At 46.1% G+C, this 23,822-nt stretch overlaps 2 protein-coding genes and 1 long non-coding RNA gene across 21 annotated transcripts in view; 1 reads left to right on the top strand and 2 right to left on the bottom strand.

The window, feature by feature from the left end:
* The window catches only part of OSBP2 (oxysterol binding protein 2), a 221,185-nt gene extending 217,300 nt beyond the window's left edge, over window positions 1–3,885 (top strand). For 5 of the 9 annotated variants that reach the window (XM_028827841.2, XM_015150163.3, XM_015150166.3 and 2 more), the window contains 2 exons: window positions 1,903–2,135; window positions 2,265–3,885. In XM_028827841.2, coding sequence (XP_028683674.1) covers window positions 1,903–2,135; window positions 2,265–2,407 — 376 coding nt within the window. In that variant the 3' untranslated portion in view covers window positions 2,408–3,885. Of the gene's footprint in view, window positions 1–1,902 lie in introns of all 9 variants that reach the window. The other 4 variants (XM_015150162.3, XM_015150165.3, XM_077949969.1 and 1 more) reach the window with 3 other exon arrangements.
* LOC107000648 (uncharacterized) overlaps window positions 1–18,169 on the bottom strand; it is a 36,007-nt gene extending 17,838 nt beyond the window's left edge. The window contains exons 1-3 of one of the 2 annotated variants that reach the window (XR_013399284.1): window positions 17,328–18,169; window positions 8,577–8,666; window positions 7,693–7,826 (exon numbers count right to left, since the gene is read on the bottom strand). This is a non-coding gene — a long non-coding RNA (uncharacterized LOC107000648). Of the gene's footprint in view, window positions 1–7,692; window positions 7,858–8,576; window positions 8,667–17,327 lie in introns of those variants that run through there. The other variant, XR_013399283.1, reaches the window with a different exon arrangement.
* Window positions 18,170–22,944: 4,775 nt separating this feature from the next.
* Window positions 22,945–23,822, bottom strand: part of MORC2 (MORC family CW-type zinc finger 2) — a 41,575-nt gene continuing 40,697 nt past the window's right edge. For 9 of the 10 annotated variants that reach the window (XM_077948961.1, XM_077948962.1, XM_077948963.1 and 6 more), the window contains one exon: window positions 22,945–23,205. In XM_077948961.1, the coding sequence (XP_077805087.1) occupies window positions 23,137–23,205 (69 nt within the window). In that variant the 3' untranslated portion in view covers window positions 22,945–23,136. 10 annotated transcript variants of the gene reach the window in all.

The raw sequence follows: 23,822 nt of genomic DNA, 5'->3' as shown, positions 1-23,822 counted from the left end.
GATAACCGTATAGGACTTTAGCTGTCTAGGTCTGTGGCTGCATCTTGGGGACACACTTGATTGTTCCCATGTGCAGGGTTCAGCACTTACCTGGGAGTGGTAGGGGTTAGGCTTTTGAGCTTGAATGCCTATGTGTGAACAGATTAAAAATGCTTCAGTACCCAAATCCCAGTCTTCCCTTTGAGGAGCAGTTGGGGGGTGGCTGGCAGCAAGGTCCTAGGAAAGAGACCCTTGCCGGGTGATGGCAGGGTGGGGCGCCCAGCGGAGTGTGCTTAGTTATTGGTCACCGGCTGTCATCCTTGGCTTCTCCTACTGTGTCTGTGTTACAAGTCCTCAGCAATCCACAGAACTGACTCTCTCCTTCCTTCCACCTGTCAGCTTCTCTGCTTCTGAGATAAGAACCATTTCTGTAACACCAGTACTTAAGAAAGACATGCATTATGTGGTGTAATCAAGCCTGATGCTTTCAGATCATCTACTTACATCTTCAATGTGGATAAGATAAAGAAACAAAACAAATGCATCTAAACTTCTGGGCAATCCAGTTGATTTTTAAATGTAAGAATGGAATTCCAAACACAACACATTCAGCTATATGACAGAAAGTAAATCTATGGATATGGTATTTTGTGAAGGATCTTTTCAACAAAAGAAACCCTTACGTAATTTACACACACACACACACACACTAGGAAAGATGGACTAACTACAACCCAAGTAGAGAAAATATGAACAAGGCCTGCTGGACAGTTACACAACCTTGCACTCAACAACTGTGGCAAATGCGTTCTCTTCAATCACATGGAACGTGTGCAAAAACTGCCCATATACTGGGCCATAAAGCAAATTTCAAAGGACTGAAATTATGCCAAGTATATTGTCTGACTCCAAGGCAATTATGCTAGAAAAAAATGACTAGAAAAATCCCCATATAGGCTGGGCGTGGTCGCTCATGCCTGCAATCCCAACACTTTGGGAGGCCAAGATGGGCAGACCAATTGAGGTCAGGGGTTCAAGACCAGCCTGGCCAACATGACAAAACCCCATCTCTACTAAAAATACAGTAAAATTAGCTGGATGTGGTGGTACGCCCTGAAATCCCAGCTACTCAGGAGGCTAAGGCCAGAGAGTTGATTGAACCCAGGAGGCGGAGGCGGAGGTTGCAGCGAGCGGAGATCAGGCCACTTCACTCCAGCCTTGGCCACAAAGTGAGACCCGTCTTTTTTTTTTTTTTTTTTTTTTTTTTGAGATGGAGTCTCGAAATGTCGCCCAGACAATGGTGTGATCTCGGCTCACCGCAACCTCTGCCTCCCAGGGTTCAAGCAATTCTCCCGCCTCAGCCTCCTGAGTAGATTACCTGGGATTACAGGTGCCTGCCACCATGCCCGGCTAATTTTTAGTAGAAACGGAGTTTCACTCTGTTGGCCAGGCTGGTCTTGAACTTCTGACCTCGTGATCCACGGGCCTCAGCCTGGCAAAGCGCTGGGATTACAGGCCTGAGACACTGCGCCCGGTGGAGACCCTGTCTTTAAACAATAAAAATAAAAAGGCCAGGCACTGCAGCCTGGGCAATAAGAGTGAAACTGTCTCAAAAAAGAAGAAGAAAAAAAAACAGAAAAGAAGAAAAGCCAGGAAATACTAAGCTAGGCAATTCCCAGATGAGTCTAATGTGGCAAAACCGCGGCAGGTTGGCCATGTGAGCATGGGAGGTGTGGGGAGCAGAAAGCAGTTGTTTGCAGCCACTGGGTTCCGCCGGGTGGGCTCACTTGGGTGGGCCCAAGGCCAGAGGGAGTCCTGGAGGCCGGGAGCTGGAGGGTGGGGACACACCGCCAGGCAGGGGAGGGCGGCCTTGCAGGTGTGGTCCCGCTCACACCTCCACCACCGCCACTGCCACCGCCACAGGGAGAACGCGGAGAACATGTACTACTTCTCAGAGCTGGCCCTGACCCTCAACGAGCACGAGGAGGGCGTAGCGCCCACCGACAGCCGCCTGCGGCCCGACCAGCGGCTGATGGAGAAGGGCTGCTGGGACGAGGCCAATACCGAGAAGCAGCGGCTGGAAGAGAAGCAGCGCCTGTCGCGGCGCCGGCGGCTGGAGGCCTGCGGGCCCGGCAGCAGCTGCAGCTCGGAGGAAGGTGAGGCCGGTGACTGGAAGGGCGCCCCGCACGGGAGGAAAGGGGTGCCCGGGTGGGGGTTCCGCGGGGACGGATTCCGGGGGAGCATGCCACCTGCCGACCCACCAGCCCACTGTGCCTGCCCAGCAGAGAAGGAGGCGGATGCCTACACGCCACTGTGGTTTGAGAAGAGGCTGGACCCGCTGACCGGGGAGATGGCCTGTGTGTACAAGGGCGGCTACTGGGAGGCCAAGGAGAAGCAAGACTGGCACATGTGCCCCAACATCTTCTGAGCGCCACCCCTGCAGCAAATACAGGCGCCTGCACAGCCCGGCCCACCTGTTTATTAATGCACTCAATTTAGTACTGAATGGTCTTTCTCCCAGCCCATTCCCAGCCCTTCCTGTTTCCTTTCCTATTTTTTTCCCCCCACACTTTCTTGGGACTCCCACCTTGGAAGGAGGAAGGGCTGACCTGGGTTCTCTTCAGCCCCCAGGTGCGCCGGGTCACCCGTGCCCCTTCATTATGGACCTGGGCCCTACTGGAACCCCTGCCCCAGTTACCACAACTCAGGCCGGCTGGCCCGGGCCACGGGCTGCGCAAATCACCAGCCCCCAACCCAGGGAGGAACTGGCCCCTCCTAGGGAGCCTCTTCGACTTTTTTAGAAAAATGATCTCCATTTCTTTCCAGCCATGATGTTTAGTAAATATTTTTAGTACCGCAGTTAGCAGACAGCTTTCCAAGTGTGCTTTCTTGCCACAAAAGTGTCCTGGCAAGAGCCCCTTATTTTTAAGACATCAGGAAGCCAGACCCCTTTGAGTTGGGATAATTTTGTAGCTCAACATATCAAGTCCTCGATGGTATCTGAGCTGCCCACACCCCCACCTGCCAGGGCCCCACAGAGCCCAAAACAGAAGGGGGCTGCCCCAGCCCAGCAGAGCACAGAGAGTTTCTCGAGCTCCCACCCACAGATGCGCGAGAGGGTACTGATGGCATCCCCCATGTGGATTTGAGGGCAGCAGTCCCTGGCCTCGCCCTAGCCAGCCCAGGTGGCTCCCTAGCCCCAAGAGGCCAGGAAGGGCTGGAAGGCAGGGCCTGCAGGTGCTCCCCGCCCTGAGACCCAGGCCCCAAATCAGCAATAATGAACAAACCCTTGGCCCAGCCTGGGCTGGTGACCCAGGCACCAGAGACCTTGCATCCCTCCTCATCCTAGGAGGCCCCTAGGGGTGCCCCATCTCAGTGCCCCCTGAACTCTTTATTTGCCTAATTTATATATAGAGAGATATATAAATATATATAAAATAGCTATTTTGCTTAAATTTCTACAGTATGTAAAAGTGAAAAAATGATGAAGACGGGCACACCTGTCTGAGTTTGGCCCTCATGTCAGCTGTGCCCTTCCCTCTCCTCATGCCCCCTTCCAGCGGCTTCTGCCAACCATGGGGGGCTGGACTACCATGGTCACTGACCCAGCCCCTCAGAATCTCACACTCCAATCCTTTCCATTTCAGTTTAGTCCTAAAAGTTCATCACAGGGTTTTTCTTTCTACTCCAGGACTGGTTTTGTTTTTATATATACATAAAAAAAAAAAGTGAAAACACCAATGTGTGAAATGCCTTACGATGCCCACTGGAGAGGCGGGGTGGGGTAGGGCAGGACGGCCCCACTGGGGCTCCCACAGAGCTGTGGAATGTACCTCTCCCCAACACTGTTTTGTTAGCAAGCACCTTTTGACCAGTAATAAAAAACCTTGGCTTTGGAGTTTTCCACTGCCCTGTCCCTCAGTCTCTCTGTGTCTGGGTGGAGGGGGCTAACATAGAAGGACAGGTGACAGCCTACAAGGTGGCATGGGGATAGAGCATGGGGTGAAACAGCAGGGGGGTCGGGGAAGAGAGGAGGTAGGAGACCCAGGAAACTGCCCAAAGGGCTGGGGAGAGAGTTGCAGCTCTGTCAAAGGCTGCCCTGATGCTGTGGTCACAGGGCTGACCTGAACCCAGCTCTGCCCTTTGGAAGGGCAGTGTTTCGGAAGGGCAGTGTTTTAGCCAGGTGGAGACCACCAGCATCCCCCTCCCGTGTTTCAGTTCCTGGAGCTGTCTAATGGGAGGCCTTCAGGGGGAAGGCCAGCCCTGGTGAGTTCCGTGTCACTTGACAGCAGCAGCCTGGGTTGCACTTCCAGGTGAGGGATGGGTGAAGCAGGGCACCCCAGGGTCATCAGGGCCAGTGCTCTCACCATCTGCCTCCACACCCTAGCCCTGTGGGATCTGGGGCTGGCCCTGCACAGCTCCTTCCCTGGCTAGGCTTCCCCATCTGTGGGGCGGTGGCCACTAGCAGGGGGTCCCTGCTGAGGAGCTGGTGGGGCAGGTCTCACTGGAATAGAAGTGAGATGGAACCTCAGGATGCACCTGACCCAGAAGGCAAGGGAGGGGACAAAGGCCAGTCTACTGAGGCAAAGAGAGGGTTCTGAAGAGCTTGAACAGGAAGTGACATCAGGGCAATGTTTTAGAAAGACTACTCTGACCAGCAGGACACAAGATCAACCTACACTCAGTGGTCCCACATACCCCAGCCATCGCTGAGTAGAAAATATAATAGAAAAAAAGATCTACAACATAGGCCATCTGACAAAAATACACAAAACCTGTAAAAGACCTTTATGGATATGACAAAGAGGACCTTAGTTAAGAGGGGAAATACATCTTCATAGATAGGTTCACATTCAGTTATGTTAGTCCCAAACCTATAAATTCAACATGATCCCTATCAAAATCCTACCAGTAGTTCAAAAGCTTGACAAGTTGATTGTGAAATTTATATGAGAAAGTAATTGTAAAAAAAAAAAAAAAAAAAAAAAAAAAGCGAAAAGGGGCCAGGTGCAGTGGCTCACACCTGTAATCCCCAGCACTTTAGGAGGCAGATCACTTGAGGCCAGGAGTTCGAGACCAGCCTGGCCAGCATGGCAAAACCCCATTTCTACTAAAAATACAAAAATTAGCCGGGGGTGGTGGTACACACCTGTAATCCCAGCTAGTTGGGAGGCTGAGGCAGAGAATTGCTTGAACCTGAGAGGCAGAGGCTGCAGTGAGCTGAGATCATGCCACTGTACTCCAGCAAGAACTCGGGGGACGATGAGGGGACCATGTGGGCTTGACCTGCAGATGCCCAAACAAGCTGGAAGCCTACTGGGGACACACAGCTTCCTTTTTCTCCACTGCACTCTGATCACCACCTGGCTGCCATATAGTGTATTTGTTGATGGTGTGCCTCCCTACCCCAATGGACTGTGAGCTTCATGAGAAAAGGAATCTGGTCTTACACATTGTAGCATCCCACTGCCTGGCACATGGTAAGTGCTCAATGAATAGCTGTCGAAAGAATCAACACCAGGCCAGGAAGACCAGCTACAGCAAACACTCAGTAGGACAACACCTGAGCAGTGGGGGGCGTGACTGCAGTACCATGTTGGGAGGAGACTCAGAAATGGAACTGGGGAAGAGCCACGCCCAGGGACCCAGGAAACTCCTGCCTCCCCCAAACTCTGGAGTCCAAATTGCTGCTCCTGACAGACTGTGGGATAGGAGTCAGATTCTGTAAGTGGGGAAGAGAAGGCCTGAGGTTCCCTCATCTCCAGGAACATGGCTCAGCATGAGGGGAGCTGGGAGGAGTGGACAATGGAGAGATACATTTCAAAGTGGAACACAGAACAGGACCAGAGACAAACTCAATGCTATTTAACTTACTGCTTTTATGAAGCTAGCCAGCATACATAACTTCAGCAACAAAGCCTGATAAAGACAGTGTGAAAATAAAGGGAATATATAGTTCAGTCTCATGGAAGAAAAGAATTTTCATAAATCCAAACAAGGGAATAGCAAATAGAATCTAGCCACATAGAAAAGACTGAATCTCAGGTTGGTAAGGCCATGCCCAAATTAGGTTTACTGCAGAAATGCAAGAATGGCTCAGTGTTGTGAAGCTTTCCATGGTAAATAATTCATTACATCAGCCAAAGGACTTCTCCTTCTGGCCATAGGTAAACTAGGTTCCTGGAAAACATTCCTTTGTGGAAAACTAGACAGGTTGGATAAAATTTCTTAAATGTTGGCCGGGCGTGGTGGCTCAAGTTTGTAATCCCAGCACTTTGGGAGGCCGAAACGGACGGATCACGAGGTCAGGAGATGGAGACCATCCTGGCTAACACGGTGAAACCCTGTCTCTACTAAAAAAAAAAAAAAATACAAAAAACTAGCTGGGCGAGGTGGCGGGCACCTGTAGTCCCAGCTACTGGGGAGGCTGAGGCAGGAGAATGGCATAAACCCGGGAGGCGGAGCTTGCAGTGAGCTGAGATCCGGCCACTGCACTCCAGCCTGGGCGACAGAGCGAGACTCCGTCTCAAAAAAAAAAAAAAAAAGGATTTTTTTACATGTTAAATGCATCCATCAACTGGAAACAATATGAGGAATACTCAAGTCAAAAACTAAGTGGGTATGAAAACCTGGAGAGTTAAGAAAAGGTCTGAAATATTTTATGTTGCAATTATTTACAAAGCCTAATGAACTTAACTGTAAGTTTTCACTGCCTCAAAAAAGCCTCCAAAGGTAGGGCATATAATAAGAGATTTGGGGCCCCCAAGGGCTATACCTTCAATGTAATGGTGAATCTAAAATAAAATACAAGAAAAATCACTTGTCTTAAAGGTTGGTCCTGAGCAGAGAAAAACAAAATCCCCCTAAGAATTTGTAATCAGGAGTGGACCCTCAGTTAGTTTTGTAGCCCAAATACACACTACCTGAATGGCCCAATGAAACCTCTGATAGAGAACGTAACATGGTCCCAAGCTGGCAATGTTCCCAGTCACTTGGGGGACGCAAACAAGTCCTCTCTGGAAGATATCTCCTTCATTCTAGGCCTTAGAGAACCTCAGATATGAAATTGCAGGGAAAATGAGCAGCTCACAGTATAAAATCTTCAAACACACAAGGCAACAAGCACCCACAAGAAAGGGCAACCAGAAATAACAGATATCAGAATCAGACAGAAAACTCTTCCACATAGTGAAATTATCAGATACAGAAGAGAAAATAAGCACGTTTAATATATTTCTAGAAACAGGCAGCTTGAAAACAAGTGAAGAGTAAATATTCAAAAATACTAAACAAATTTCAAGAAAACGTTTTAAAATCACTAAAAATAATCCAGTGAATAGTTTTACAACAGATTACACAGCTGAAGAGAGTATTAGTGAAGCAGAAGTGAGATCTGAAGAAATTTGGAATACAACACAGAGACATAAAGAGGTGAAACATATCAAAGGGAAGTTAAGACATGAAAGGTAAGATCCCATATATGTCTGATCTATTTCAAAAGGAGAAAATAATTTTTTATGGAACAGAAGCAATCTTTGAAGAGTCATGGCTAAAAGTTTTTCAAGAAATCATAAAAAACACCAATATATAAACTTAAGCTCAACAAATCCTAATTATGGTAAATAAAAAGAAATCCACAGCTAAATACAATATAGTAAAACTGCAAGATTACTAAGACAACAAAACCTTACAAGCAGATTTTTTTTTAATTACCTTCAAAGAGCATCAATTAGGCTGGGTGCAGTGGCTCACACCTGTCATACCAGCAGTTTGGGAGGCTGAGGCAGAAGGATTGCTTGAGACCAGCAGCTGGAGACCATCGTGGGAAAATAGAAGAGACCCCATCTCTACCAAAAAAAAAAAAAAAAAAAACTAAATTAGACATAGTGGCATGTGTCTGTAGTCCTAGCGACCCAGGAGATTAAGGCTAGAGGATTGCTTGAGCCCAAGAATTTGAGGCTGCAATGAGCTATGACCACACCACTGCACTCCAGCCTGAGCAACAGAGTGAGATCCTGAAAATTCATCTCCAAAGGAAGGCCAGTTAGACCGAGAACAGATTAGACTGAGAGTTAGCCTCCAAAGGAAGTCAGAAGACAAGTATTACCTCCAAAATAGAGAAGAAAATGTTAGTATTCTCCTCAGTCAAAATATATTTTCCACAGGCCACGTGTGGTGGTTTATGCCTATAATCCCAACACTTGGGGAGGCCAAGGTGGAATGATCACTTGAGGTCAGGAATTTGAGACCAGCCTGGGCAATACAGCGAGACTCCATCTCTACAAAAATAAAATAATTAACCAGGCATGGTAGCGTGTACCTGTAGTCCCAGCTACTTGGGAGGCTGAGGGGGGAGGATAACTTGAGCCTAGAAGTTCAAGACTACAGTGAGCTACACAATCATCCTGTCTCTGTCTCTGTCTCTCTGTCCCTCTCTCTCTCATATATACACACACACATATATGTGTGTGTGTGTGTATGTATGTGTGTATAACTAAATTTAACATACTAAACAGTGTATTAAAATATTTTTTAAAAATATATATATGTAGTGTCATGTGGAGTGAGACTATGAGTTAAGATTACATAAAACTTACCAGGTAATCACAGAAGGAAGAACAATACTAAATTACTTCCAAAGCAGTAGAAGAAACACATTGAATGCAGGGAGGAAAAGCTCAGTAAATCTAAAGAAGGCAAGAGAGGAGAGGAAAAAAGAATGTAGAATAAAAATCACAAATAAGAGAATTCATCAATAATACCTCAGTAATTACATAAAATTAAGCAATCTAAATGCTTCAAGGAAACAATATGGACTAAAAATCCAGCTATATGCTATTTACAAGAATACACCTAAAACATAAATATATAAACTAAACAGACTTAAAGGCAAAAAATATTACTAGACGTCAACTACTAGAATTTTTGAAGTCACTTTGTAGTGATAGAAGGTAAAACTCATAAATTTCTAAAACTCTTATGCACCTAATAACATCTCAAAATGTATAAAGTAAAATGGATAAAGAGAAAGATAAATCCTCTATGATAATGGAAGACTGTAATGTATTTCTCCCAGTAATGAGAGCTCAGACAACAAATTATGCTAATTACTACATTAACACACGTGATGTCATGGACACATACAGGGAATTACATGTGACTGCAGAATACGTATTTTTGAAATGCACACGGAACTTTTATGAATATTAACCACATATTTGATCCAGTCATAAAGCCTCAGCAAATTTCAAAGGACTGATACACAGACCACATTCTCAGACTTGCATGAAGACAGTTCAAAATCAATGACAATGACAAAAAACTGGGAGAAAAAACAGACTAGAACATTAAGAAACATATTTTGAAATAACTCATAGGTCAATGAAGAAAACAAAAGAAATCAGAAAATACAGTTAAACAAAAATACTACATATCAAAATGTACAGAACACAGGTAAAGCAGTACCTTGAGGAAAATTTACAGCATTTAAGGCTCATGTAAAAGACTAAAAGATTTTTAAACATCCAATTTGAGTCAGAAAATGAACATTAGAATAAACTCAAGAAAAGGACAAGAATGAAAATAAAGATTAGATATTCATTAAATAGGAAAATAATAAAAAGAATGAAGAAAGCTGAGGTTGGGCCGGGCACGGTGGCTCATCCCTGTAATCACAGCACTTTGGGAGGCCAAGGCAGGCAGATCACGGGGTCAGAAGATCAAGACCATCCTGGCTAACATGGTGAAACCCCATCTCTACTAAAAATACAAAAAAAAAATTAGCCGGGCGTGGTGGTGGGCGCCTATAGTCCCAGTTACTCAGGAGGCTGAGGCAGGAGAATGGGGTGAACCCGGGAGGCCGAGCTTGCAGTGAGCCAAGATTGCGCCACTGCACTCCAGCCTGGGCGACAGAGCAACACTCCGTCTCAAAAAAAAAAAAAAAAAAAAAAAAAAAAAAAAGACTTATAAAGACTTATAACCATTTCTTTTTAAAAATCAGTTAAAAGTAGTCCTAACAGGCCGGGTACAGTGACTCATGCCTGTAATCCCAGCACTTTGGGAGGCCGAGGTGGGTGGATCATGAAGTCAAGAGATCGAGACTATCCTGGCCAACATGTTGAAACCCCACCTCTACTAAAAATATAAAAATTAGCTGGGTGTGGTGGCACACAGCTGTAGTCTCAGCTACTCAGGAGGCTGAGGCAGGAGAATCACTTGAACCCGAGAGGCGGAGGTTGCAGTGAGCCGTGATCCACTGCACTCCAGCCTGGTGACAGAGCGAGACTCCGTCTCAAAAACAGTCCTAACATATACACACAAAATTCTACACAGATGACCAAGTAATAATTCCAATCTTAGAGAAACTTTCCCAGAGTAGAGGGAAAGAGAGAATACTCCCAAAATCATTTCTTGAAGCTAACATAACCTGCTCACAAAAACCTGACAAACAGTATGAGAATGGACAGTTACAAACTAATGTCACTTATAATGGTACAATTCAAAATAAAATATTAATAAATCTAGCAATATAGAAAAATAATTATTATTCCAAAAATACAAGGTTTATGCTGAGAAAAACTAAACAATATAATTCACCACATTAACAAATTAAAGGAGAATGCTACATAGTTATACTAATATGCAGAAAACACTTCAGGTAAAATTCAGCACACATCCATGATATTTAAAAGGAAAAAAAAAAGGCCGGGCACAGTGGCTCTTGCCTGTAATCCCAGCACTTTGGGAGGCTGAGGCAGGCAGATCACTTGAGGTCAGGAGTTCGAGACCAGCCTGGCCAACATGGTGAAACCCCATCTCTACTAAAAATACAAAAATTAACTGGGCATGGTGGTGGGCACCTGTAATCCCAGCTATTCGAGAGGCTGAGGCAGGAGAATCACTTGAACCTGGGAGGTGGAGGTTGCAGTAAGCCAAAATGGCACCACTGCATTCCAGCCTGGGTGACAGAGTGAGACTCTGTCTCAAAAAAATAAAAATAAATAAATAAAAGGTTTAGCAACAGGAACGGAAGAAAATTTCCATAATCTGATATCTACACACATACACACACGCACTTTTTCCTGTGAGACAGGGAGCAAAAAGAGATGCCCACTTTCCCTCTTTATATTCAACATTGTACTCAGAGCCAATGCAATAAGGCAAGAAAAATATTTATATAAAGTATGAGAATTGGTAAAATTATCACTGTTCACTGATGATGTGACCTAAAAAATCCAAAAGAATTCTGCAGATAACAGTCAATGGATATATAAAAATCAATTACATTTTTATATACTAGCAACAAACTATCAGAGAATGTAACTTAAAATTGTCATTCATCTGCAGTAGCATTACAAATCATCAGGTTCCAAAGATTTATCTAACAAAAGATATATGAGACCTCAAAAGGGAAAACTAATACTTTTTTTGAGAGACACTAAAGAAAGCTCTAGATTGAGAATTATACCATATTCATGGTTGGGAAGACTTACAAAGGTATACATTCTTCTCAGTTGAGGACAGATATAATCAATTCCAATGGAACCCCTACAGGTTTTCTCATGGAGCTTGATGATTATAAAATGTACACGAAAATGCTAAGACCTAACAGTAGTCAAGACACTATCAAAGTGGAAAAGTACCAGGTGTGGTGGCTCATGCCTGTAATCCCAGCACTTTGGGAAGCCAAGGCAGGTGGATAGCCTGAGGTCAGGAGTTCGAGACCAGTCTGTGGTCAACATGGTGAAACCCCATCTCTATTAAAAATACAAAAAAATTAGCCAGGTGTGGTGGTGCATGCCTGTGATCCCAGCTACTTGGGAGAATGAGGCAGGGGAATCCCTTGAACCAAGGAGGTGGAGGTTGTAGTGAGCTGAGATCACGCCACTGCATTCTAGCCTGGGTGACAGAGTGAGACTCAGTCTAAAAAAAAAAAAAGTAGGAGGACTGGCTCTACTAGCTATCAAAACAATGTAAAACTATAAATTAGTATTGGCATAGAGAAAGAGACAATAGACAAATATAACCAAATTAAAATTTCAGAAACAGATTAATACATAAATGAACATTTGATATATAACAGAGGTAGCACTGTAGATCAACAGTGAAAGAAAAGACTACTCAATGAAGGGTGGTGAGGCAACCAGGTATACATATGGATAGAAGGAGAGAAGAGGAAGGGAGGGAATGAAGAAGGAAAGGAGGACGGAAGGAGAAAAACTGGACCTCTACATCACACTATACATGAAAGTCAATTCTGGGTATATAAAGGTCTAGGCCAAGCAAGGTGGCTCATGCCTATAATCTCAGCACTTTGGGAGACTAAGATGGGCGGATCACTTTAGGCCAGGAGTTCGAGACCAGCCTGGCCAATATGGCAAAATCCTATCTCTATTAAAAATACAAAAAATTAGCTGGGTGTGGTGGCACATGCCTGTAATCCCAGCTACTCAGGAGGCTGAGGCAGGAGAATCACTGGAACCCAGGAGGCAGAGGTTGCATTGAGCCAAGATCGTGCCACTGTACTACAGCCTGGGCAACAGAATAAGACTCTATCTCAAAAAATAATTTGAGATAGAGTCTTTTTTTTAAATAATTAAAAAAAAAAAAATCTAGGCCGGACACAGTGGCTCAAGCCTGTAATCCCAGCACTCTGGGAGGCCAAGACGGGCGGATCACGAGGTCAGGAGATCAAGACCATCCTGGCAAACATGGTGAAACCCCGTCTCTACTAAAAAATACAAAAAACTAGCCGGGCGAGGTGACGGGCACCTGTAGTCCCAGCTACTCAGAAGGCTGAGGCAGGAGAATGGCATGAACCCAGGAGGCGGAGCTTGCAGTGAGCTGAGATCACGCCACTGCACTCCAGCCTGGGCGACAGAGTGAGACTCCGTCTCAAAGAAAAAAAAAAACAACTATACAGATGGTCCTCAACTTACAATAAGGTTATGTTCCAATAAACCCATAAATCAAAAATATCATAAGTTAAAAATGCATTTCATACTTCTACTGAACATCATAGCTTAGTCTAGCCTACCTTAAATGAGCTCAGAACACTGACCTTAGCCTACAGTTGAGTAAAATCATCTAACACATAGCCTGTTTTTTTTTTTTTTTTTTTTGAGACGGAGTCTCACGCTGTTGCCCAGGCTGGAGTGCAGTGGCGCGATCTCGGCTCACTGCAAGCTCCGCCTCCCGGGTTCCCGCCATTCTCCTGCCTCAGCCTCCTGAGTAGCTGGGACTACAGGCGCCCGCCACCGCGCCCGGCTAATTTTTTTGTATTTTTAGTAGAGACAGGGTTTCACTGTGGTCTCGATCTCCTGACCTTGTGATCCGCCCGCCTCGGCCTCCCAAAGTGCTGGGATTACAGGCTTGAGCCACCGCGCCCGGCCCACATAGCCTGTTTTTATAACAGAGTGTTGAATATCGAACACTGTACATTATAGAGTATCAAATGTTTACCCTTGTGGCTGACAGCTGCAGCTTGCGGCCACTGCCCGGCACCACAATATCTTACAGAATATTGCTAGCCTGGAGAAATACGAAAATTCAAAATTCAAAGTGCAGCTTCTACTGGTTATTGCTTTCACAACATCATAAAGTCAAAAAAAATCATAAGTCAAACCATCATTAAGGTAGGGACCATCTGTATATGAAAGACAAAACTATAAAGGCTTTAGAAGATAAAACAAAACATCTTCATGACTTCAGGGTAGAGACGTATTTCTTATTTTTGTTTTGTTTTTTGAGATGGAGTTTCGCTCCTGTCTCCCAGGTGAGTGCAATGGTGCAATCTTGGCTCACCGCAATCTCTACCTCCCAGGTTCAAGCAGTTCTTCTGCCACAGCCTCCTGAGTAGCTGGATTACAGGCGCCCACCATCGCGCCCGGCTAATTTTTGTATTTTTAGTGAGGACGGGGTTTCACCATGTTGGCCAGGCTGGTCTCAAACTCCTGACCTCAGGTGATCCGCCCACCTCAGCCTCCCAAAGTGCTGGGATTACAGGCGTGAGCCACCGCGCCCGGCCAAGAAGTATTTCTTAAACAAGTTATAATAAAACTATAAATAAAAGACTGATAAATTATAATTCTACATTTTTAATTAAGGACTCCTAGTCCTCAAAAAGACTCTGTAAAAAGAGAATAAAAAAGAAGGCATACCAGAGAACAGGAGAAGAAATCTGCAACACAGATAACTTATAAAGAACTTGTCTCCAGAATATACAAAATTCAAATCAGAAAATGATAAAATAGAAAAATGGGCCCAAATCTTGAGCAAACACTTCATCACAGAAACCTAAATGGTCAATAAGGCCAGGCACAATGGCTCACACCTGTAATCCCAGCACTTCGGGAGGCTGAGGCAAGTGGATCGCTTGTGTCCAGGAGTTAAAGACCAGCCAGGGCAACATAGCGAAACCCTGTCTCTACTAAAAATACAAATATTAGCCAGGCATTGTGGCACATGAGCCAGGGCGACATAGTAAAACCCTGTCTGTACTAAAAATACAAAAATTAGCCAGGCATTGTGGCACATGCCTGTAGTCCTAACTACTTGGGAGACTGAGGCAAGAGGACTCCTTGAGCCCAGGAGGTGGAGGTTGCAGCGTGCTGTGATCGTGCCACTGCACTCCAGCCTGGGCGACAGAGCAAGACCCTGTCTCAAAAATAAATAAAAATAAATAAATGGTCAACAAATATAAGAAAAGGTGCTCAACCACATTTTAGAAATCGGAAAAATCTAAATTAAACCACACTGAGATACCACTATATCCCCATCGGACTGGCAAAACATTTCAAGTCTAGCAATATCAAGCACAGGCAACAAAGTGGAGAAACAAAGCAACTATCGAGTGCCAATGGGTGTGAAAATTAACACAACCAATTCTAGCATTACCTTTTAAAGTGGAAATGGGCATGAACTATGATTCTGCAATTCTACTCCAAGGATTATATCCTAGGGCAGGGGTCCCCAACCCTCAGGCCACAGACCAGTACCAGTCTATGGTCTCTTAGGAACCGGACCACACAGCAGGTGAGCTGTGGGCAAACAGGCAAGGCTTCATCTGTATTTACAGCCGCTACCCATTACCCATTACTGCCTGAGCTCTGCCTCCTGTCAAGTCAGCGGCCGCATTAGATTCTCACAGGAGCAAGAACCCTATGTAAACTGCGCATGCGAGGGATCTGGGTTGCGTGTTCCTGATGAGAATCGAATGCCTGATGATCTGTCACTGTCTCCCATCACCCACAGATGAGACCATCTAGCTCCAGGAAAACAAGCTCGGGCTCCCACTGATTCTACATTATGGTGAGTTGTATAATTATTTCATTATAAATTACAATGTAATAATAACAGAAATAAAGTGCACAATAAATGTAATGTGTTTGAATCATCCCAAAAACCATCCCCTACCCCAGTCCATGGAAAAACTGTCTTCCATAAAACCAGTCTCTGGTACCAAAAATGTTGGGGACAGCTGTCCCAGGGAGAAAGTCCTGCATACATGCAACAGGAGACATAAACTAAACAATGCAGTTGCCAGTCTCAGAGGCATGCATTTAAAATTGTATTATGTTCAATTGCAGGTGTAATTCATTCATTTTCATTACTGTCTAGTATTCGGCAGTGATGTGGCAACCTAAATAACAAAGAGGCTCTCTAAAAGACAAGACATATATACATAAATTTGCAATGCTTTGTTCCCAAATAAGTATATTTTCTTTTGAGAACCTCTCTTTATTGTTATTTAGGTTAACAACCCGAATACTACACAGTAGTGAAAATGAATAAATTACAGTTACATCCAACAACATGGATGAGTTTCTGGAACACAATGTTGAAAAACAAAACAAAACTGCAAAACAGTAAATAAAACGTTGTGTCCATCTAAGTTCAAAAACAAAACAAAATAAAAGGGCAAAATAAAACAGGAATACACAGAGCTCATACAAATATAATGAAGAGTAAAGAAACACAATTATAAAATGAAACACCCTAAGAGTAATAAACACAATTCAGGATGATGGTGACCTTTGAGCAGGGAGACAAGGGGTCCAGGAAGGACACACAAGGATTTATAAAATAACGAACCAGGTGATGGTTGTTGGATGTATATTTTTTCTGCTTTACAATTTTTTTTTTTTTAAGACAGTTTCTCATTCTGTCACCCAGGCTAGAGTACAGCGGCACAATCATAGCTCATTGCAGCCTCCACCTCCCGGGCTCAAGCGATTCTCCCACCTCAGCCTCAGCACAAACCCAGCTAATTTTTGTATTTAATGTAGAGACGACGTCTTGCTATGTTGCCCAGGCTCATCTTGAACTCCTGGGCTCAAGCAATCTGCCCACCTTGACCTCCCACAGTGCTGGAATTACAGGCGTGAGCCACCGCGCCCGGCCACTTTACAAATATTTTATACAGTATTCTTTCATAGCTACTCAATGTCTAATGGAAAATAAAAACAGCAGCATAAAGGAGAAAACTATGTATTTTTTTATAGAAGGTGTAAAGACATTTGACAAAATTCAGCCAGTTTCCAGCGGGCACAACTCACATTTCATTATGTGTGACTGGTGCCCCCTGGCGCCCGACTCAGGCAGGACTGGCAACTACCGGTGAGTCCCAGCAGCCCCAAGAGAAACTAAAGGAAACCCCAACATTTTAAAAGCCACTTGCCGAAACTCTCACTGCTCAGCTCTCACATGTGGATTTCCACCCATATCAGAAACAAGCCTGGGATCATTACTCAACATTGTTTCAGAGGTTCTAACTAAAGCAAACTGACAAAATAAATTGGTATACCCTGCAAATTTATATCTATAAAAAACAGGCTTATTAAAACTACCAGAATTCCTAAGATAGAAAGTGAATTATATTAAATATTAGCTTTTCTTCATATTAATAATCAGTGAGCAATACAGATGGGAAAAAGTATTTCATCACAATAGACAAAAACCATAAAACACTTAGGAATAAATTTAACCAGAAAGTTATAGAACCCGTATAAAGAATTTATAAAATCTTATTGGAGGACCTAAAAGAAGTCTTGAGTAAATGGAAAGCCATTTTTATCCTCTGGGGGAGGATTAATATCATAAAAATGTCAATGCTCCCAAAACTTACATTTAAATTTAATGCAATTATAATTTAAATCCCAATGGAACACTTTCTTTTAGGCAGGGATGGGAGAGAACTGGATAGTGCGATTAAATATTTCATGTGAGAGAATAAATTCTAAGACTGGAAAATCATTTTTTAACAAGTGAGGGAGATTGATCTATTTAGATGCTGATGATGCCCACAATTATAGTTTCAGCCAGAACCTCACCCCTCACATCACACTCACTTGTGCAACTGACCACAGATGTCTCCACTGGGGTCTAAGGGGCATCTCAAACGCAACAAGTCCACACCTGTTGGTTCATTTAATAAGAGTCTCATTTAATAAGTAGGGCTGGAATGAGTTAATTTCCACCTGGGGGCAGGGGACGCTTGACTCTTTTCTTACAGCTTATACAAAATATATTCCATGAGGACTACAGGTTGTCTAGTAAAAAATAAAAAATAAACATTGCAACAAAATGTAAGAGAATATCGGGGGAAGGGGAGAAGAGAGAAGGGGATGGATTTCCCTAAGCATGATAGGAATCCCCAAAACTTTAAAACATTTACCTTTCAACAAACACCATAAACCAAGCCAAGGACAAACGCATAGAAAACAGACTAATGTTAAGTCCAAGAGGCTTCAGGCGCTCGGCCTCAGGTCCAAAGGCAGGCACACACCCATCCCGGCAAAAGGAAAAACACGCAGCTTCCTTTCCTAGTGTTTGTTCTTCCTTGCAAAGATAAAAGCGCCGACCCTAAGGACATCTGTTCAACGACTGTTTTCCCCAGTGACTCCCCAAAAGTTGGAAAACAACCGGGGGGGGAAAGATTTCATCTGCACTTTGACTTAATTAATGCTCAGCAGCTTGCAGGAAAAAAAAAAATCCTCGCTTTTCTGCTTGGGGTGTGAGTGGGCCCTTGCTCTCCTTGTAACTCCAGCTACTAGAGAGTCTGAGGCAGGAGAATTGCTTGAACCCTGGAGGTGGAGGATGCAGTGAGGCGAGATGGCGCCACTGCACTCCATCCTAGGTGACAGAGCGAGACTGTCTCAAAAAAAAAAAAAAAAAAAAAAAAAGAGAATCCCTGGAAGTACTTACCTAAAAGATGCGAAGAAACCCCCAAAGGCCACAGGTACCTGCAGCAAACCCTGAGCGCCGCCGCAAGCTCGCGAGGCTTCCAAAGCGCATGCGCAGGTCACGGTGCACGTGCGGCGCGCCAGCAAAACCGCGCAGGCGCCGTGTCGCTTCCGCCTCGAGCGTGCGGCGGGGTTGGGGAAGCCCTCTACAGTTCATAACCGTTGACTGGTATGAACCGTTCATAACGGGCGTTCATAACCACGCCGTGTTAGACTGAGCATGACCAGTCTACAGACCCGCGAAGCCTCTACAGAGATGGCCAAGTGCTGGAGTCCTGGCTGCGTCCTCTAGGCCAGGTGAGAATTTACAACCCACCCTCGGCCACGTGTTGTGCTGTGGTCGCTGATAATTAAGCATGAGGAACTTGGCCGGGCGCGGTGGCTCAAGCCTGTAATCCCAGCACTTTGGGAGGTCGAGACGGGCGGATCACGAGGTCAGGAGATGGAGACCATCCTGGCTAACCCGGTGAAACCCCGTCTCTACTAAAAACAAAACAAAACAAAACAAACTAGCCGGGCGAGGTGGCGGGCGCCTGTAGTCCCAGCTACTCGGGAGGCTGAGGCAGGAGAATGGCGTGAACCCGGGAGGCGGAGCTTGCAATGAGCTGAGATCCGGCCACGGCACTCCAGCCTGGGCGACAGAGCGAGACTCCGTCTCAAACAAACAAACAAACAAACATGAGGAACTCAAAAACTCTGAACCTTCTGACAAACAGGTTCCCCCCTACCCACTGCGGTGCCCCAAACCCAGCGGGACAGATTGGTTTACATGGTGTAGCATTGGGGAGGACCCAGAGCTTTCAATAAGGAAAGAAATGATGTGGGGAGGGATAGTAATCAAAGTAGGGGATTAGGCCGGGCGCTGTGGCTCCCAGCCCTTTGGGAGGCTGAGGTAGATGGATCTCAAGACCAGGAGTTCAAGACCAGCCTGGCCAACATGGCGAAACCCTGTCTCTACTAAAAATATGAAAATTAGCCAGGTGTGGTAGCACGCGCCTGTTAATTCCAGCTACTAGAGAGTCTGAGGCAGGAGAATTGCTTAAACCCTGGAGGCGGAGGTTGCAGTGAGGCGAGATGGCGCTACTGCACTCCAGCCTGGGTGACAGAGCAAGACTGTCTAAAAAGGGAAAGAAAAAAAAAAAAGTAGGGGATTAGAGCTGGCCACAGCTTCCCCAGAAACCTGCAGTTACTGGGGCAGGAAGGGGCCTTGGAGAATACCTGGAAGCATCTCAGTAGAATCCAGAGGGGACAAGAAAAGAGGAGGGATAAGGTCTGTCGCATCCTTCCCTTCTTATTGATCCAAGTTTGCCCTAGTGGTATGAACCCCCTTACCTTCCAGGCCTTGGTGGGCAGCTGCTGACATGTCCAGAGCCCCAGGAAGTGCTGAAGGCACCTGCGGTTCAGGCTCCATGGAAGCCCAGCCCTCCTCCATCCTTCAGGGACACTGAAACTGGCCAAATGGTTAGGCCATGAGGATGGCTGCTGAGTAAGCACTTTACCCCCACATAGGACAAGAGTAAGCAGCTGAAGGCCTACAGGTAGCAGGTAGGCGCCAGTGAAATCTTGGAAGCAAAGACGTGGGGGTCAAGAACAGCAGGGAGCTTTGGGCCCCCATCCCAGCTTCAACCAGAGCAGTTCCAGGACTCCTGGATTTCCATATGGGCTTCTGGATAAATTTTAGGTAGGTAACAGGCCCTGAGGCTGAATAAGCTGGAAAGCCTCTGCCATCACCCAACTCCCTTATTTTAGAGGAGGAACGGGGAGCCAAAATGGGCAGTGACTTATCTGAGGCCTTGCCAGCTTGAAGAAAGAAATGTCTGCTGAACCCATCAGTGGCCCTGGTAAGGCCTGGTGCATTGCAAGTTACTGGATGAAAATGGTGACTGGCCGGGTGCAGTGGCTCATGCCTGTAATCCCAGCACTGGGAGGCCAAGGTGGGTGAATCACTTGAGGTCAGGAGTTTGAGACCAGCCTGGCCAATGTAGTGAAACCCTGTCTTTACCAAAAAATACAAAAATTAGCTGGGCATGGTGGCATGCACCTGTAGTCCCAGCTACTCAGGAGGCTGATGGGGGAGAATTGCTTGAACCCAGGAGGTGAAGGTTGCAATGAGCCGAGATCATTCCACGGCACTCCAGACTGGGTGACAGAGCAAGAGTCCGTCTCAAAACAACAACAAAAAAAATGGAAACAACCCCAAATGTCCATAAATAGGAGACAATATATCAACACATGAAATGCTCTGTGGTTCATGAGAATAAAGAAGACCCATATGGGTTATTCTGAAGCAGGTTCCACTACACTTAAGCTACACTAAGTAGTTAACAGGCAGAAAGGGAACAGAGTAGAAGTGTGTTCACTTAGGAGGGATACTCTCCAGGGAGAATTCAGGGATTGGGTGGGAGAAGGGAGCCTTGCTTTTCATGGTCCAGCCTTTTAGACGGTTTTAATGTTTACCATGTGCATGTGTCACTTAAAAATCAAACACCCTAGGTGAGGCATGGTGGCTCACACTGTAATCCCAGCACTTTAGGAGGCCGAGGCAGGTGGATCACTTGAGCTCAGGAGTTTGAGACCATCCTAAGCAACGTGATGAAACTCTACCAAAAATACAAAAAAAAAAAAAAAAATTAGCCAGGCGTGATGGTGCGTGCCTGTGGTCCCAGCTAGAGAGGCTAAGGTGGGAGGATCACTTGAGTCTGGAAGGCAGACGTATCAGTGAGCCAAGATCGTGCCACTGCACTCCAGCTTAGGTGACCAGGGTGAGACCCCCATCTCAAACAAAACACCCTAGTACCCACTCCTCTCGGTCCTTAAACACCAGCGTTGCTGCCCTTCACTTTCTTGCAGCCTTGTGCAAAGGACCTTTTCACCACAGATCAGCCAGACCATCTTCCTCCTCCCAAGTCATCAAAGAGTTCCAAGCTGGTCACCTGTCCCTTGATGTTCCCAGGAAACTGGCAAAGAGGACCCCTGCATTTTATCTTCCCATTGGGAGTGGCAGGATCTCTGCCTGGGAAACAGGCTGCATTCAGCACAACTGTGGTAGCATTAACAAAGCACAGTGGGCACATCTAGAAGTTGAAGCTAAAACATTCAAGAACTCCAGTCTGTTTCTGTGGATGTTAGGGGGTGAAGATAAAACAATGGAAGTGATGAGGAATAACTTGAAGACCGTTTAAAGCCACAGTGGTACAAAGAATGAAGAGAAGGAAGGTGCTGAATTTTACTAAGAAGAAAACAGACCGAGTTCAGGAGTCTCACCAGTAGAAGTTTATAGTATTGCATTTTGATTACATGTGTGTGAATTTTAAAAATTGATTACCCTCCAGTAAAAATGCAGAACCAACTTGCATTTGGATTAAAACATTAGGTTTGGGGACACAAGTGGACCCCATGCTGCCTGAGATGAACAGAGACAGCAGGATGGCAGAGGAATCACCAGCTCAAGAAACCCCAAGACTTGGACAGTCTTCCAGCAGAAGAGGCCAGGGTCTCTCAGTGTACTACCCCAAACAGGCCTCTCCCAGAGATGTAGTCTGGGAAGGCCCAAAACCCACCAGACATAGGCACATCCAGTGGGGAAAGACTTCCCATTCCAGTGTGGCCTGCATCCCTCACCTCTGCTTCCAGTCTTCTGCTGGCCTCGGAGCAGCAGGGTAGCCATTGCTGATCTGGGTTAGGGAGATGCCAGAAACACACCCAGGTTTGAACCACAAGTTAGTGGTACAAAGTCATAGTCCTTGTGCCTTCAGAAAACCCAGAGGCCCCAAATCCGAGTGGGAAGAGAGTTGGGAAAAACTGAACCAGATTCTTCCAGTGGCCATTAAAGAGAAAATTCAGCAACCCTTGCCTTTGTCTTTGACCCTGAGAAGTTACAGGACACAGATTGTGGCACTATGATGGGACATGGAGGGAACGCATGGTGTGCTTCCTGCAGAGATGCCTCTGGAGTCCCTGTGGCCAAGGGACCTCACTGGCCCCCTCCTCAGGCACCTCGATGGGGCTCAGTGGGGCCCGGCCAAAGGGTAGAAGTAGAAAAACATCAACAGGCTGTCCAGATCAACTGGCACCATCCAGGGCCCTGCTGCACCCACACATGGAGGTCACTAGCTCAGCCCCAGGGGTTTTTTCACACCCAAGCTCCGTCCCTAAGGAGTCCTGTGGGGTTCCACACTCAGTGTGCTACCCAAATCAGAGATTCACCACAGATCTGTCTCCCCTTCAACCTGGACTCAAGTTACTGCGGTAAGAAACCTCACTGACCATGGTTAACTGAAGAAATCCCTCCTTCAGAAAGAACCTGAGTGGTAGATGAGGTGGTTAGACAGGATCTTTTTCCCCCAAGCTGTCTGGACAACGCCACAGCCAGGACCAACTCGGACAGCTGCGAGAGAGAGCCCCTCCAATGTGGAACCTCCTACACAGCCCCCCTTTTGGGTCCCTGGATCTGAGCCCCCAGCAGGACCACCACTCTGGGGGGAAGTCTCCCTCCTATCCCTCAGATCCCCACGTTGTTCCTCCTCTAGGAGAAACGTCAGCCCTGCCCCTGGAGCTTCTCTAAGATGGCACTGAACTCGCCGTTATCTTGAGGAGCCAAGAGCTGAAGTGACTCCGGCTTAGCAACCCAGTGTGGCCAAAGTGGAAAGGTTCTCTGTCCTTTGCAGTCACCAAAAAAGAAAAAAAAAAAGAAAAAGTATGGTCTCACAGGCACAGCATCTTCTTTTAAAAAATAAATATTTATAAACTTAAGGAGGAAGATTCAAAGAATCAGGGTATCTTTCCCTCCAAAAACACAAATGTCCCCTGTAAGTCAAACCAAGGTGCGACCACCAACCCATGAATGAAGCCCCCTTCCCCTGCAGCTACAGGGTTGAAGGGCAGGTGGGCAGGGGAGCTGCTCTCTCTCCCGCCTTCAGTCCCCCTTGGTGATGAGGTCCTCAATGTAGGCGTCCAGCTCATCATCTGTGTTGATGTCTATGTCCTGGAATAGAGCAGGGCAGGAGTCAACGGGGGGCCAGAAAGTGATTGGGGGGCCCACCTTTACACCTTCTCTCAGCTTCTGGGACAGAGCCTAGAGTCCCCTCCCCCACCTCCCACCCCACCCTGGATGTCAGGCTTCTGTCCTATCTTTATTCTCCCCTCCTCCATCTACTGTGCACGGATGATGCCCAGATTTCCTGTGCCCGCCGTGCCTCTACCCCATGTTCCCAGTTGTCTTAGATGTACGTTTCCCTCAGATCCTACAAATATGCCCACTTCTCTCCCTTCTGTCACTGCCCAAGGTCCAGGCCACCACTGTCTCAGACAGCTGTGGGAGCCTCCTCACAGGAGGCTCTGGTTCTAACTTTGACCCCTCCAGGCCTCCTCCAACCAACCAGGTAAGTGTCTTGAGACTGAAAACTGGATCATGCCACACCCCTCCAGTGATCTCCATTGTTCTCAGGATCAAATCCCCCAACTTTCAAGCCCTGCCTCTGCTCCTACTGCCCCCAAGTCCCTGCTCAGGCCTCAAGTCCTCCTCTTCCTTCTGCGTGGAATGCTCGTGTCACACTCTTTGCATGACTGGCTTCCAGTGTCTCCAAATGCCTAAGCCCCTGA

This window comes from Macaca mulatta, chromosome 10, assembly GCF_049350105.2.
Source record: "Macaca mulatta isolate MMU2019108-1 chromosome 10, T2T-MMU8v2.0, whole genome shotgun sequence".
Taxonomy (NCBI): Eukaryota; Metazoa; Chordata; class Mammalia; order Primates; family Cercopithecidae; genus Macaca; species Macaca mulatta.
Note: the sequence above shows the minus strand (reverse complement) of the source record. Positions and strands in the feature narration are given on the sequence as shown.